The sequence below is a fragment of the Castor canadensis genome, chromosome 14, assembly GCF_047511655.1.
Source record: "Castor canadensis chromosome 14, mCasCan1.hap1v2, whole genome shotgun sequence".
NCBI lineage: Eukaryota > Metazoa > Chordata > Mammalia > Rodentia > Castoridae > Castor > Castor canadensis.
In genome coordinates, this window is record NC_133399.1 from 49628586 (window position 1) to 49644297 (window position 15712).

Sequence of the window (15712 nt, forward strand, 5' to 3'; positions counted from 1 at the left end):
GCCTTGAGCTGATGAGGGGTCCTGGCGACCTTGTCACTGGAGACAGTTGGGTCACCTCGACCGGCCTGAGGATGAGTCTGAGGCCTGAAGTGAAGATGAGACTTCTCAGCAAGAAGGGCATCGCTTCCTCAACTCCCTCCAATTTTTCTGTGGTGGGTCTGCCCTTCAAGATTTTCTGGGGCAGAGCTGTAGCCTGGCAGGGCAGAGAGAGAGGAGGATCTGCACTAGATTGCTCTGTCAGGGCCAGGGGTGCATTAAGAGCTGAAGTGGCAGTAAAAGGGACCCTCAGAGGCCTTGGTACTACCCAGGAGCTGCCTTAGTGAGAGTTTTAGCAAAGCTGATTCTCTTGATGGCAGAGGTCTCAGGACCCCCTAGAACCAGGTTAAGAGATGATGTCTTCAAAATGATAAGACATAGGTGAAGGAGCATAGTGGGTCCTTGGCCTCGGATTGGGTGGTCAGTGGTTGTGAGTGTGCAGCCCCACATGATGACCAGGGCTGGGATGCATGGTGGGCAGGGAGGCTGAGGCCAAATACCCAGGTGGGTGTCAACCTGCAGTGGAGGTGTGATGCACAAGTGTTTAGTAAGGTTGGGGTGTGAGTGATGTATGTGAAGGGGGATGGGAGTGCAGAAAGGGTTCAGCTGGGAGTTAGGTGTGGGAGCAGGTTGGGGTTTGTAGGCAAACCAGGTTAGGTGAAGTCGGGGTGCCCTAGTATTGCGAAGAATTCTGTGGCAAACACTGAAATTTACATAAATGTGAACACTGTCTCAGTGTTGGGGTTTGGGTGAGCATTGGGGTTGACTGCATGAAATAGTCTATCCAGGAGACAGGAGTGTTGGAGTTCAGGTGGGAGTTGGCTGAGAGCCGGGTCTTCAGCGGGAATGGGGATCAGGGTGAGGGCGGTATGTCGTGGTTCGAACGAGTTGAGGAAGGGGATCCCATCAAGATCTGAGACCACTGCAGGCAATGGTCAGAGTCCTTTGTTCCCCGCCGCAGGCCAGGGGGCGGGCACACGGAAGTGGGTCAGCCCTGCTGCGCGTCGGCCACGCCCGCACGCTCGCGGGTAAGATTCTGCGGACTGGGAACGCCCCAGCCAATCACGTCGACCGGCGCCGGCGCGCGGGAAGGGGCGAGGCTTAGGGACACCCAGCCTCCAGCTCATGAATATGAGGCGCGGCCGCTATTTCCGGGGCCTCGGATTGGCCGGCGCGGCGCAGAGGGCGGGCATAGGGGGCGTGGCCCGGCAGCGGTGTATATGAGACCGGACTCGTACGCCCCCCCCTTTCACTCGCGCATTAGGAAGCTTGGGTCTCTTTGCCGTGCCCGCCCGCGTCAGGGACCGGCTTGGCTGAGCGGTGAGGGCCCTGGCGGCACCGGTTCTAAGGGACCCGGGGCTGCGGGCGGCCTGTGGCGCCCAGGCGAGGCGGTAGTGCGGCGGCACGCCCCTGGGAGGGGGCGGGCCCGGGGTGGAGTTCATCTCGCTGGCGGCAAGGGGCAGCGGGAGACTGGTCCGGATGGTGGCCTGAGGACGTTCTCCTCGCGGGTTTGGGCCGCCGGCTAGGCGGGCGCTGCCCTAAAATGGCGGCTCCAAGTTTGAGGCTTCTCTGGCGAAATGGCGGGAGCGACGAGTACCCGGATGGAGTGGCGCAGGGCGCGCGCTCGGCGCATGCGCGGCCTCAGGGGACGAGGAGGGGGCGGGACGCGCGACATCCAGTGCTTGTCTCCTGGGCGGTGGGTCTTGGGGTGGCGCGTTCCATCACTTTGGCTTCCCAAGCTTCGTTTTCCCCCTTTCCCATTGATAGTACACGTGGGAGAGGACATCCTCAAAGGGTCCTGCTCGGCGCGCTCAGTTTGAGGGCTTTTTTCCTTCTCTGCTCTTCAAGTTTGGGTCCGAAGTGGCACAGCCCCCAGCGAGCAGTCGACAGGTCGTGTTCTGGCCTTGGTTTCCGAACGGTTGAGCGTTGGTTTTCTTCGGCCAATAAATGTTTTGTCTAAGTCATCACGCCCCGACCCCATAAGTAGCCACATTCTCCAAATACCAGGTTTTCTATGTGGCATTTCTCCACGGGATCCCTTGGCACTTCACAGCCTCCAAGGCACACCTCTCCCCAGTTCCTAGCTGTAAAGTCTACAATGAGCTAACCGCAGCCTTAGGAGGCATTTCACAGTGATCTCAAGCACTTTCTGATCCAGAGACCCATGGACATCAGGTGGTTAGTAGAGGAGGTCGCCCCCTTGTTGGCAAAGTGAAGGAACTGAGGGTTCAGCCCTGGGTGAGGGGAGACCAGTGAGTGGCCCTTCCCTAGAAACCCCGGCTGAGGGGTGGCTGGAAGTGTACCAGCGGCAGAACAGGAGATAAAATTCATTTGTATAAAGAAGTTTTAGGGCTGGAGGTGTGAGGCAAGTAGTAGAATGCCTGCCTAGCAAGCACGATGCAAATCTCAGTACCTCCAAAAAAAGAAATTCAAGGTGGTTTTTAGTAATGTCAGACCAGAAAACTGATTTTCCAGTATTTCCTTACAAAGAGCATATGCCATTTGTATAAAATAGAAAGGAAAGGTGGTGAGGAAGAAGCCCCCTAAAGGATTTCAATTGTATCTGTCACAGGCCATCATGGCATCAGATGAAGGCAAGCTTTTCGTTGGAGGGCTGAGCTTTGATACCAATGAGCAGTCGCTGGAGCAGGTCTTCTCAAAATATGGACAGATCTCTGAAGGTGAGGCAGACCCTGGCTGGTAGCCAAATGGGGCTAGCTTGGCCCTGTTTCTGCCTGTGGGGAGAACTAGTCACTGACTGCAGGCCCTCTCCCCTGTACAGTGGTGGTTGTAAAAGACAGGGAGACCCAGCGATCTCGGGGGTTTGGATTTGTCACCTTCGAGAACATTGATGATGCCAAGGATGCTATGATGGCCATGAATGGGAAGGTGAGGGTGTGCTGTTGGGGGTTGCCGAGGGTGTTCCACCCCCAAGGACAGGGAGACACAGGGCTAACGTGCCAACCTGTGGTCTGCAGTCTGTGGACGGGCGACAGATCCGAGTTGACCAAGCTGGCAAGTCATCTGACAACCGATCCCGTGGGTACCGAGGTGGTTCTGCTGGAGGTCGGGGCTTCTTCCGTGGGGGCCGTGGCCGTGGCCGTGGCTTCTCAAGAGGTGAGTGTCTAAAACGCACTTGGGGGTAGGTGGAGGTGCTGCTGGCAGGAGCGAGTACTCACTCCTTAACCATCCGGTCTGTCCTCTAGGGGGAGGGGACCGAGGCTACGGGGGCAGCCGTTTTGAGTCTCGGAGTGGGGGCTACGGAGGCTCCAGAGATTACTATAGCAGGTGAGGAGATAGGGAACCAGCTTGGGCCTAAGGGCTGCGGAATGCTTCTGTCCATGGTCTCTGGGAGGGCTGTCCTTAGCTGGTGTGGTATAAACTGAGAGGAGGCTGGTGGGCTGGGAGGAAAGGTGAAGAAGTGGCACACTCAGGACAGGGGTGCTGCTCAGAACAGTTATATGAGTGGGGGAGGGCCTAGGGGCAGGGTTTTTTGTTTTGTTTTCTTTGTGGTGCTAGGGTTTGAACTCTGGGCCTTGTGCTTGCTAGGCAGTGCTTTACTATTTGAGTCATGCCCTCAGCTAGGGTTTTGTCTTTTGGATTCAGTTCTGAAGATGGCACCCAGGGCATCAAGCATGCTGGGCAAAGCTTTACACTAACTGCACCCTTTCCCCTGCTGTCTTTTCCCCAATGGGGCTGCTGGTATGGGGCTGGAGCCCTGCCTGCTATGGACCAGGCATCACCAGGCAGGTGACCTCTAGCACAACATGTGTCCTTCCCACAGCCGGAGTCAGGGTGGTGGTTATGGTGACCGGAGCTCTGGTGGGTCCTACAGAGACAGCTATGACAGTTATGGTAAGTCTGGCTCTGAGGGTGCCACGCTGCGTGGCCTGGTGGGAGCTTGGTGTGAACCCTTGTGCCCTTCTGGAGTGCCTTAGGTGGATGCTCAGCCATGGCTCTACTTTGTCATTGCTTGTCCCTAAAAAACAAACCTGTCCTCTCAGAACCCTTTGTACCACAGAATGTAAAAATGAACTAAGAATGTCAGAGTGAAACTAAAGCAAAGGGAGTGAGGGAGCTGCTGGCTGGTAGGCTAGCATAGGTGCATGTGAGCCGCCCTCGGCTGGGGGGGGTGGCTCTTGAGCCCTGGGCCGGCCCTCCAGGTCTGGGCTCGGGAGTGGATGCTGCATCTCGTTGTGTGCTTCAGCGCCTTTACACTGTACCTGCTTCTTGTCCTCAGCTACACACAACGAGTAAAAATCCTTCCTGCTCAAGATCGTCCTTCCAATGGCTGTATATTTAAAGATTTTGGGAGCTTCGCTGAATCGTTATTGTGTAGTGAACACACCTTGTATTCCCACTTTTGTAGTCATTTCAGTTCTGATCTTGTCAACACAGCCTGACTGCTTCTGACCCCCACCCCCCATGATCTCATTACTAGACTTTTAATTTTTTAAGAAGTGCTGTCCGTTTTTAAGAGTTTTTAAAAACATTTTGAGAAGCACTTCAGATTTTACTTTTTTTTTAACCATGAGTCATGGGTTTTTTAAAAAAATAATTGGGGGTTGTGTGGGGTTTTGGTTATTTTTTTTTGTTTTTAGCGTTCTTCTGGTTGTGTTGCCTTTTTTTTTTTTTTTTTTTAGTGGGGTCACCCCGTGAAGTTGGGTGCTCTACTCACTTCTCTGAGATTGGACTTTAAATCCATTCTTTGTTGGAAGCTGAGCAAGCTGTGGCTTTTTTCAACTCCTTGTAATATTTCTGAGTGTAGCGTGGTAGGATGGCATCCGGGCAGCACAGGCTGCCCCAGAGTCTGGCCTGCACGCCCATCGTGCTGTGTGCCCTACTGACATGCAGATGTCTCTTGAGAGGTTCTTGAAGATGTTTATTTATATTGTCCTTTTTTTACTGGAAGACGTGTGCATACTCCATTGATGTTGTATTTGCAGTGGCTAAGGAATTCTTGTACAGTTTTCTTTGGCTTTACGAAGCTGATTAAAAGACCGTGTGAAACAAACCTTGCTCTGACAATTTCCCTTTTCATTGCACAACACACTCCGAGCTGCGGACTCTGGCAGCGAGTGCAGAGCACCTGGAGGAGGCGTAGGTCTGGGAGTCCTACTGCAGAGAGCTAGAGGAGGAAGGCAGAGTAAAGTGACTTGGGTCGGGCTTTGAGAACAGCTGACAGCCCCCTCTGGTTAGGTGAGCCAGGTGGGCAACAGGAATGGGTAGCTTAGGCCACAGGGCAGCCCCAGAGGCTCCTGATGGTGTCAGCTGGAGGGCTCCATGGGGCGGGCAGCTTAGCAGAGTTGTGGACGCTTGGGCACCTGACCCTGACACTGACTGGACGACCTTAGCCTAGCAGCAGGGTGCCCCAGGGTGACCAGACCAGGGCTGGTTAGTTAGCTCTGCTGTGCTTCACGACTTCTGAGCATTCTCTGCTAGCCTATGAAGCTGCAGCCCTCGGAGGACAGACGTGTTGTGCGCCCAACAGAACCTCCGAGATGCAAGCTGCTCCCTTGGCTAGCTCATTTGTGGAAATAGCCCTGTAATTCGAGGTAACTCCTTCCGCTCGTGTCCACATCCCTCCTTGTTGAGAGCTTATTTGAACGTAAGGTCATTTACCCGGGGAATGTTCTTTTGACTGCTTTTTGGTTTTCCCTTTTTTTTTTTTTTTTTTAATTAAGCTAGAACAAAGTTAGGCCCAGCCGTTGGCCCTTCTTCCAGCAGCTGGGCCAGTGACTTGGAGCACAGAGTCACACCTTACTTGTAGGTATGATCTGATCCATCCAAAGGCAGGACTGGCGACCACCATGCACCCTGTATTTTGGGTTTTTTATTCATCAGTTGACAGCCTTCTCTAACCTAACTGTAGCACTCTCTGATGTCTGTTGCTGCCTTCAGTTTTTTTCCCAGAGCCCACGCTGGTCTCTGAGCAGCTCCATCCCAAGTGGGCAGCTGGCTCTACTTAAGGGTGGAGTATGGCACTGGCTGTGAAAGGCACAGGCCATCTTGGGCATGTGGCCTGTGACAGTGTCTGATGTCACAATCTGTGACTAACCTATGGGACCCTCATAGGTGCTATGGATGGTTGCAGGGGAGGCCGGGAGGAAAAGCTGTAAGCCCCACAAGGATAGCAAGGTTAACATTTCTTTGTTTTGGCAGGTTGAAGGAGACCCAGCCCGGCCATGGGGAAGGGTGGTCCAAGAGCAGCTATGACCTCGCAGGTCACCGTCCCAGGAGGGAATCTACTGGAACAAGAGCCAGAGATAGCACCTAGCTTCCTGTTTGCCCCCTGTAAGTGCCTAAAGGCTGGGTGACACCCTGTACCTGGATGTGCCTGAGCCCCCTTTCCCTCCTGCACCTGGTTCTGTTTTCTGGCCCCTCAGAGACCCAGTGTGGGCACCCGTCTGTGGTGTTGGAGGCTTCCTGCAAGGATGAGTGCCCAGGTTCCTGGGTCCACGCCAGCTCGGTGGCTCCTGCCATCACCCATCACTCCTTTGAGGAGGCCCTTCGTGGGGACCTCCGATGTACCAGGCTTCAAGTCTGTTCAGGAGGAAAGAAGAGCGAGCCATTGGTGTTAATGGCCGGTACAGTGGGCAGCCATCACCTGCAACTGTCAGGAAGTGGAAAGTGGGATCTTAATAAAATGGCATGTGTGACCCAGAAAGCGAAATCTCTGGTTTGGGGTTCGGTGTTAGAGGCTTGAGTGGCACGTGGTGAAGAGTCGGAAAAAAAGCCACCTGGATCTCTAATGTCGGGAGATGGACCAGGAGGTCATTGAAGACTGGGCAGCAGCCATCGCAGGATCCCCAGACCACTTTCGGGCCTGGACAGTTTTATGGGGTACAAGTATCACAGATAGCTTCCAAATTGATGGTGTCTACCTGGGGCAGCAGGGAGGTGGGATCAAGTTTCCTGTGGCTGTCTGGACGGGCCATATTGTAGCCCAATTGGGTTATCCAGGCCAGTAGGGTGTTTTTGGGCTGGGTGGGCTGTATGCTTCACGGTGTGATTGTGGGAAGAGGAGTGGGACAAGCTGTAGGCAGGGGGCGTGACAGTGGCCTGAGGACCCAACGCCCCGGACACGTCCAGGTTCCGGTCCAGTGCCCCTGAGGAACCTGTAGACCGGCCTGTAAGCGCCCACCTGGATAGGGGCAGCGGCTGGCCGCTGGGCGTTGTGGGTAACGCAGGACGGTGAGGTACTTTCCATCCTGGAGCTCCGCCCCCGCCGGCCATTGGCTGGCGTCTCTCTGCGCGCCTGAGTGGCAGCCGCGTGCAGGGGTGGGGCGCTGCCACTGCTTCCGCCGGGCCATGGGGCCGCGCGTGCTGCCGCTGCTGTTGCTGTTGCTGCACACGCTGCTGTGCGGAGCCGAGGACATCACACCCTCGCCTCTGCATCTCACTCAGGTCAAGCCCTCGCCGCCGCCTGCCGCGACAAACCGAAGCCAGCCAGGTGCAACCCACAACAGCACCTACGAGTGGCTTCCGGGCTCTCCGGGCTCGCCACTGCTGCGCTCTTTCTATGTGTTCACGGGGCTCAGCGTCCTGGCCGCCCTGTACTTCCTCATCCGGGCGTTCAGGTGCGTCAGACGTACGTCTCCGCCCTACCACGGCCAATCGGGGCGTGCCTTGCGCGTTTTGTGCTTGTCTTTGGGTCCCGCCCCCAGGCTGGGCGTGGGCTCTACGTTTGCGGTCTCTGTACCGTGGTTGGGCGGAGGGGGGCGGAGGGGGGCGGGGCGGGGAGTTTTGCAGTTACCTGACTTGTTTCTTAGCTTGAGTTTTTGATAGCAGTTGAGGTCAGGGTTTGGTTTAGCGTACTGCAGCCTCATAACAGGGACAATGCTGCCTATTTTCCTGATGGAACAAAGGAGGCAGGAGAGTGCCTGGGCGGGCCTTCCTAGGGGCACCAAGTAGTCACTCCTCAGGGAATCGCCTCTTCGCCTTCAACCCAGACACCCCGGACTCCGGGATTTGCGACTTCCTGCGCATTCATTGAACCGGGCCTGTTTCCGCACTGGTTCAGCCTGTTCGGTTCTCTACAGCTCGGTCGGAAGTGGGTGGGGATTTGAGGTGTGTGGGTGTGTGTTCGCTGTCCCCCGCCCGAGTATAGAGCTTGCACTGGAGGCTGCCCCCTTCATTCCAGGTTCTTCTGATTTCTTTCCTCTAGAGAGGTGTGAGTGGGAACCCCTGTCTTTCCTTTATGGCCCCAGCGTCCGCAAGTCAGGCTGCCCTGGTTTTCCTGCTCTCTGACCCATGTCCCCCTCTCGTTCCTTAACTACTTCCTGTGGCTTTCTTTACGGGGACTCAACTCTGGTAGGATCTTCATCCAGTCAAAGTCCAGTTGCCCTTTCTGAGCCTTGCCCAGGACCTGAATGCTAAAGGCTCTTAATTTCCTCATCCTTTTCCCGGCTGCTGTGGCCGGCAGGGCCTTGGGCTTGAGTTGGTGACTGTCACCTGTGAGGATCAGTTTTGCCATCTTTAAAATGGGAGCGAGAGCAGGCCCTTTCTCCTGGCCAGAGCCACAGGAATGTCCACTGTCTCTGTCATGAAAGTGGTTTATAATTCTTGTGGCTCTTAGGATGCAAAGGAAACACAATGGGGGGGGTTGCAGCAGGACTCTGGGGAGCTAGAAGAGCACACAGTATTCTATGGGACAGAGGGAGGCAGGACAAAGTGTTACTGAACAGCCCCTGAGTGTCCCTGAACCACCTGCAGGCTGAAGAAGCCACAGCGGAGGAGGTATGGGCTCCTGAACAACACTGAAGACCCCACTGAGATGACCTCCCTGGACAGTGATGAGGAGACTGTCTTTGAGACAAGAAATCTAAGATGGTAGGGGGCCTTCCTCACCAATAAGAGACCTGGGTAAGGGTTGGGGGCTCCACCATGTGGGGGGAGGCCTGCACACAGGTATAGCAGACAGACCGAGTTTCTTTTATCTTTAAAAAGAAGAAGGTACAGGCCTGTAATCCCAAGCTACTCTTCAGGCAGAGGTAGGAAGATGGAGATCTGAGGTGGGCACAGGCAAAAGCATGAAACCTTATCTGGGCAAAAAAAGCAAGAAAACTTATCTGGATAAAAAAGCAAAAGTACTGAGGGTATGGTTTAAAAGCCTGAGGCCCTGAGTTCCAATCCCCAGTACTGCAAAAAAAAAAAAAAAACCCTAACTACAGGATGGTTAATCAGCAATGTTAGCTGGGGATGTATTTCAGTGGTAGGTCACTTGTCTAGCATGCCTGAGGCTCCATCCCCAATACCAGTACCACAGTCCTCACCCCCAAACATTGGCCCTGGGTGTGGCCAAGTTGTAGGGTCTGGAAGGCCTTTGGTGGCATGTAATGGGATCAGCCCCTGAAGAACATTATAGATAGAAGCAACAGCAGGGTTTACAGCCCTGAGGCTGGAGAGAAAGAAGATTGGACCACAGCACAGTCCTGAGCTGGAGTGACTACTGGTCTCTTATATCCTGGTGTGGCTGCCATGGCTCCCCTCAATCTCTTGGGGGTTGGCAGGCCTGGAGACCAGGAGACAGGGTCACTATGGGGTTGGGTTCTAGCTTTCCAAGCCCACTGAGGGAAGTAGACTCTAGCCTGGGAACTTCTCTGGTCTCTTTACTTTTTCTGGCTGGAATTCCCTTCTCCATGTGGTCAGTTAAGGAGAGTGGACGTAGTGGTTTAAGGGGCTCTGGACCAACTGCCTCCACCCCTGGGCAGAACACTCTGTCCAACCAGGTTACAAGCAGGTCTCTGCTCAGCAGGGTGGCCCCTTCTTTTCCTCTTATCCTGTATTCCTCACCTTCCAGACCAGGGGCCGTGGAGGAAAGACAAGAGACAGCTGCTCCATTCTTCCACTGGCTTTGATGTTGGTGTTGCTGGGTGCCACCTAAAGCTCCACCATGGCCTGTGCAGCTTCCCTGAAGTTGGATCAACCCCCAATCTGGATAGCATGGCTTCACCTCCCCAGACACCCCTCAGCCTGGTTGGTGGAGTCCTGCAGCAGCCAAAGGGGCCTCCAGAGCTGCTGCCCACAATTCAGCGGCCCCGTGACTGGACTGTGACTTTTGTCACTCCCCCTCTCCTGCAGGGACAGTAGCAGTCTGGGCTGAGGCCTGATGGGACTAAGGGGTCTCTGGGAGTGCCTTTTCACTGAGCTGGAGACAATAAATGAAGCAACGGCTTTGCAGTTGGCATCCAACCTTGCCTTGACCCAGACCCAGGTGTCCTGACATAGTAGCAGATTGGGTCTGCTACTATGATCTCAGGTTCTCCATCTGTGACCGCAGTGGGCTTCTGTGGCATTGCCCGAGCTGTCTAGAGGGTGAGTGGAGTCCTATGTGGTAGGGAGATGGTCTGTCTCCTACCTAGAAGGCTGTGTTCACCTGGAGGGAACAACCATCTCTTAAAAATCATGTTCCCCAGCAGCCTCATATGTACTTTAGCTTGGGGTTCAAGAGCTCTGCCCTCAGGAATACCCATCTCTGCCCACCAGCACCTTTGGGAGAGTTTTCCAGAGGAGCCTTGGAGCTGTGGTGCATAGCTGGAGATCCTGGCAGCTACCTGTGTACCCCTCCCTCAGCCTCTTGTGTCCATTTCCACAGGCCAGAGTCCCCATCCTGGGCTCCATGGGTTCCTTGGTATGGGCCTGCTTCTTCCATGAGCTACTGGGAAGAGTCCAGCTGTGGCTTGTATCTCTGTATATTTGTCCTTAGATTGGGGGGACCTGGCCTGAGACCCCTACAGCCTGAGGTCTTCCCAGCTGCTGGCCAGAGCCTCCTACACTGTGTCATAAGGAAAAACTACCACCAGGTGGCAGCCCTATGCCTCCCAGCCGCCCTCCTCACCTCCCAGAAGCTGGTTCTTACATTCACACCAGGTGGGCTGATCCTGCTGCCCACACCCCTGACCCATAGGCTCTTGGGCTTTGTCCACCTCAAAGCCCTGCTGAGCCTAAGCCCCTGCCAGCCATCTGAGCACAGGGAAGCAGGAATATTACGGGCCAGGTTGGTCAGCCCTCTCCCCTCTGTATTAGTCCTGTCTTGTCTACTGCCTAATGTCAGACCAGGCCCCACCCTCCCATCTTCTCTGCCGTCTCAGCTGCCACCCCCAAGAAGTTTTTGCTGACAACCCTCAGCCCATTCTTTGGGAAGATAATGGTCATGCTAGGGAAGCTGCCCACCTCAGGGTGAGGCCAGATCCCAGGGAGCCCAGACCAGAAAGTGAGAGTCATAGGTGGGCAGCCCATTGGAGTCTGGCTGCTATTCTGCATCTATGTGGCCCTGTGGGTCTGGCTCAGCCCATCCAGTTTGTCTCCATATACCTCCTTCACTCCATCCAGCTCTGTCTCTCCATCTCTCCCCTTCGACCCACTGGGAAGCACTTTTAACAGATGCAAAGACACCGCGCTGGCCTCCACCCTGTGATCTGTGCCCCTTTCCCACAGCTGTGAGCCATTTCTCCAGCTTCAAAAGGCACATTAATTACTCTAATGAGGTCAGTAGAGACCCACGTGCTGCCATCCGGTGCTGGGAACATGCTAACAACCCCCCCCACCCACCCAGCCTGGCTGCCTCCTGTCTCTGCCCCCTCCACCCCCCCCCCCCCGCCTTGGAGAGGACCTGCTTCCTGTCCCTGTGCCTGTTGGGCCCATCCCCATGCCCCCCCCCACCCCCACAAGCATTAGCATGGAGTAATTGGCCACCCCCACCAAGGTTAATGCACTATTAGCTGGGAGCTCAGCATGGCTAAAAGCCCTGAGAAGGGCCTGTCAGCATGAGATGAAAGGCCTGAGGTCTGCTGGTCCTCAGCCTGCATGTGTGCATGCATGTGTGTGCATGAGAGCACGGGAGGTGGCTCCCAGCACTTCCTGCACCTCATGGGTAGACACTGCAGGTACAGAACACAACTGTTGTAGACACAGGACTTGCAATATGGATAGCTGTGCACGCGGGCTGGGAGGGACGCAGCCTCACAACCTTAGCTCACTCATGCTTACGTGGGTATTGCCTTCATGGACCCTCAGCCCCAGCCAGTGGGACACTCAGACCTAAGGTCCCTTTTGACCTGCTGCCCTCAAGTGCCCACTGAACATGGGAAAAACTGGCCCCTTGGGGATCCAGCTAGCGTCTCAGGCCTGAGTTTGAGTCCTGGGTGACTCTCTGCAGTCTCCATCCCCAGCCTCAGCTTCTCCATCTGGAACATGGGGACAGGTAGATGTTGGGAAAAGGACGTGCAGGCTGGACACTTCAGGCTGTTGACTGACAGTGTTTTTCCTGGGGAGACAGGGTTGGGTAGTCTGCGGGCTCTAGCTCTGGAAGCTCCACAGATGTGGCCCCACCTACGAGACGTCAGGTGAGGGAGCTGCACCCCTCCCTGAGGTCACTGAGTCCCTGTTCCCCATCTGCTCTCCTCTGTAGGGGCTCAGCTGGGCATACACATAACCCCCATGGAGGCCTTGGGATGTCTCTGCCCCCAGGAAGCCATCAGTGTTTGCCCTTGACACATGAGGCTCCCCACATACACAACTACATGTGGATCCAAGAAGCACTTTCAGTTCCAGCATGGGAGTTAGACATTATGTGTGGCTGTTCACATTCATGGTGCTAGGAATACATGAAACAAAATCCCAGTCCTCAGCCATGTGGAGCTGCAGGCTCCCGTGTGGGACACATGCATCACTGTGCATGTCTGTCTCAGGAAGTTCTGGACATGGTGGTCCTGAGAAAACAGATTTGTGTTCAGGGTCTGGAGCTGTCGGGCAGGAGGAGAGTGAGAAGAGAGAAGGAAGAAGTGTGGAGAGGAGGGAAGGAGGAAGATGAGAAAGGAGGGAGGAGAGAGGAGGAAGAGGGGAGAGGCAGTTAGATGGAAGGGAGAAGGGTGAGATGAGGGTGAGAATGGGAGAAAGGTGAGGGAGGATTGGAAGGAAGGAGGAGGAAAGGAAAAGAGGGAGGGAGGATGATGAACAGGGAGGAAAGAGGAGGAGGGAAAAGAGGAAGGGAGGAGAATAAAGAGGGAGAAGGGAGAAGGAAGTAGGGGGAGAAAAGAGGGAGGGATGGAAGAACAGGGTGAAAACCAGCAGGGATGCAGTGCCTGTTGGGCCCAACTCATGGTGGGGTACAAGAATCCTAAGGTCCATGCTGAGATGTGGGGTGGTATTTAGTTTGCCAGTAGAGAGGGGGATACATTTTTCTGCAGCCCTAGGATATTCCCCCTGGCCCTCACTGAGTGAGGCTGGGGCTGGACACTGAGATGATCACCCCCCATTACTGTCCTGCAGGTGGCTGGCTGGAGTGATCAGGGCCCACTCTGATCACCCTACCTTACCTGATTGTGCTTCTAAAACCTCTTATGCCAGAGCAGGCGTCAGAACTGGTTCAATTTATTCCGTAATGAGAAATTTCTCTCTGCATATTTTTAGCCTCCTCCATGGCACTGTGGCCTTTGAAGGCTGAGGGGCTGCTAGATGCTGATCCCGAGCCCTGTAGCCTTGCCTGGTGGGCTACTGCGGCAGGTGGTGCTGGGTGGGGCGTGATGGACCAGGCCTACTGGCACGGACTGGGGACTGGGCTGGGCCTTGACCAGCAAAGACCCTCCCAAGTGTGGGGCAGACCCCCAGCCCAATGGTGCAGACCCTGGTGGAGGACGGACCTGGGTGGACAGAGAAAAGTCTTGTCAAAGACCTGTCCTGGGTCTAGGCCTGGGGCTGACAGCTAACCCTCGTAACCTCTGACCCTAACTGACCCTTAAAGTAAAACTGACCTCTTATCCTTGACTGCAAAGGAAGTCTAATTTTGAATGACTCCTGACCCAGTTGACTCTGGCCAGCTGAGCCTCCAGGTGTGACAGCCCCCACCCTGGGAGGGGCCAGGTTCCTCAGGGCTCTTATTGTGGTGGGCCAAAGGGCTCCCCTGGAGCAGCCTTGCAGGCCAGGTTTGGAGCTGTAAGCCCTGCTCTCCCATCCCTCCTGATCCTCAGGAGTGGCCAACGGGCATGAGGAGGTTGAATGGGGGACAGCTGCCTTTGTTCTTGTCCCTGCGCAGGCTCTGACCTTGAGAGAGAGACAAGAACAGAAGGAAAGCGGAGCTTCTGCTCAAATCCGCTCCACGACTTGGTGGCCCCTGCATGCAAATGAGCAGGCCTGCCAGGCCTTTTGAGGTGGTCCTGTCACCCGGTGCCCTTGCGGCTAGCCCTGGCATGTCAATGCCTGCTGGGTCTGAGAGACAAGACCCCTGCCTGTGCACACCTCCCCACCCACATAGCAAGAGGGGCTCCCTGCCAATGGTAGGGGTGATGCTGAACACCCACCTTTGCAGGTCGGATGCTCTGGGCTCGAGGTGGAGGTGTGCATGCGCCTCTGCTGGGGAGGTGTCTCTGCCTGGGAGAGACCACCCTTCTGTTTACCAGAGACCCAGAGTAGATCAAACCCCTAGGACTCTTCCTGGGAGCCAGTGTCCTGCCTCCCCACAGGTGGCTAGTGAGTCAATCTGGAGATCCTGCCAGTTGACTCCAAGCTGCCTTTGCCACACTTGGGGCAGATCCCCATTCTCCTCTGTGGAGCCACCTGGGCCTTTCAAAGTGTAGGTTCCCTAGACCCTGCACCAAGCCCAATGCATAAAACAAACCAGAGGTGGGACCTGGCTGGATACCTCAGGCACTTCCCAGCCAGAACTTGGTAGCACTGTACCCTCCACAAGCTCAGAGTCTGAACAGGGATCCTGTGGCATAAGTAAGGACAAAAATAGAGGGCAGGTCCCTAGTTCTTGCCTGCAGCCAATCTCCCTGGATAGGTCACTCTGAGTCCCCTGAATAGGTCAGAGAATGGGCCCTCCATGGTTTTCCATTCTCCATTTGCACAAGGGATTCCTGTGGGTTGTCTTGTTTGCTGTTGGCCCTGCAACTCCCTCTGGGCTTTTCTGAATCACATCTGAACTGATCAGACAATCTACATTGGGCCACCTGCTTTATGTCTGGCACCCTTGGGGTTCATTCAGGTGGGCACTGCTGGACTGTCCAGAAAGGAACATGCAGCAGAGGAACCAGTGGATTTGGGTCAGCCAGACGCCAAAACTCTCCACTGGCCCCAGGGAGGGCTCAGAGCTGGCTTGGATGACTTCAGGACTTTTATGTCCATAGTGTTCGAAGTGGCAAGTCCTGCATCTTTACTAGCATAAGGTGGGGCTCTGCAGAGGGCCTGGTGCAGCGCGCCGAGGTGCTGGAGGCCCACGTCGCCTTCCCTGAGACCGTCGCAGGACTCAGACACCCTCTCTTTTTCCTTCGCAGATTTAGGGTTGGGGCGGGACCCTGGGGATCCCGCAGCCCGCTGCTAGCCGAGTCTGGCCTAGGCGGGGCTCGGCTGAGGCTGGAGCCCCCCGCCCAGCCTCACGCGACTGGGTGCGGCGGGAGGGGGCGCCCGCGACACTCCCTGCGCTCGGGTGGGACAAAGGCCAGAGCTGGCTCCTCCCCGGGGCCCGAGAGTCCGCGCGCGGCCGGGTCCGCGCCGGGGACTCCCGGCGCCGCGCCCCACCATCGGCTGGCTTCTCGGCGCCTAAGGTCGCTCGCTCGCGCGCGCGCGGAGGCGGGGCGGCGGAGATCTCCAAGCGCGCCGTGCGCTCCGCCCGCTCTGTGGCGGCGGAGGAGGCGGAGACGCGGGCAGGCGGCGGCCGGAGAGCGCTGCGGCCGGA

General features: G+C 55.9%; 2 protein-coding genes across 12 annotated transcripts in view; both read left to right on the top strand.

Moving 5' to 3' along the window:
* The window catches only part of Cirbp (cold inducible RNA binding protein), a 13695-nt gene extending 4836 nt beyond the window's left edge, over positions 1–8859 (top strand). For 2 of the 10 annotated variants that reach the window (XM_074054533.1, XM_074054532.1), the window contains 8 exons: positions 2609–2717; positions 2819–2925; positions 3015–3153; positions 3243–3324; positions 3821–3891; positions 5479–5591; positions 6199–6330; positions 6423–6703. In XM_074054533.1, coding sequence (XP_073910634.1) covers positions 2615–2717; positions 2819–2925; positions 3015–3153; positions 3243–3324; positions 3821–3891; positions 5479–5585 — 609 coding nt within the window. In that variant the 5' untranslated portion in view covers positions 2609–2614 and the 3' untranslated portion in view covers positions 5586–5591; positions 6199–6330; positions 6423–6703. Of the gene's footprint in view, positions 1–36; positions 153–1197; positions 1357–2608; positions 2718–2818; positions 2926–3014; positions 3154–3242; positions 3325–3820; positions 3892–4276; positions 5051–5478; positions 5592–6198; positions 6704–7443; positions 7583–8751 lie in introns of those variants that run through there. The other 8 variants (XM_074054528.1, XM_074054527.1, XM_074054525.1 and 5 more) reach the window with 8 other exon arrangements.
* Fam174c (family with sequence similarity 174 member C) lies at positions 6888–10218 on the top strand. Of its 2 annotated transcripts, none has more exons than XM_074054534.1 (3): positions 6888–7616; positions 8752–8901; positions 9839–10218. In XM_074054534.1, the coding sequence occupies exons 1-2, from the start codon at positions 7348–7350 to the stop codon at positions 8870–8872; spliced, it is 390 nt and encodes a 129-aa protein (XP_073910635.1). In that variant the 5' UTR covers positions 6888–7347; the 3' UTR covers positions 8873–8901; positions 9839–10218. The 2 variants fall into 2 exon arrangements, with proteins under 2 accessions (XP_073910635.1, XP_020026303.2); XM_020170714.2 differs by having other exon boundaries at positions 6894–7616; positions 8752–8868.
* The last annotated feature ends 5494 nt before the right edge of the window (positions 10219–15712 follow it).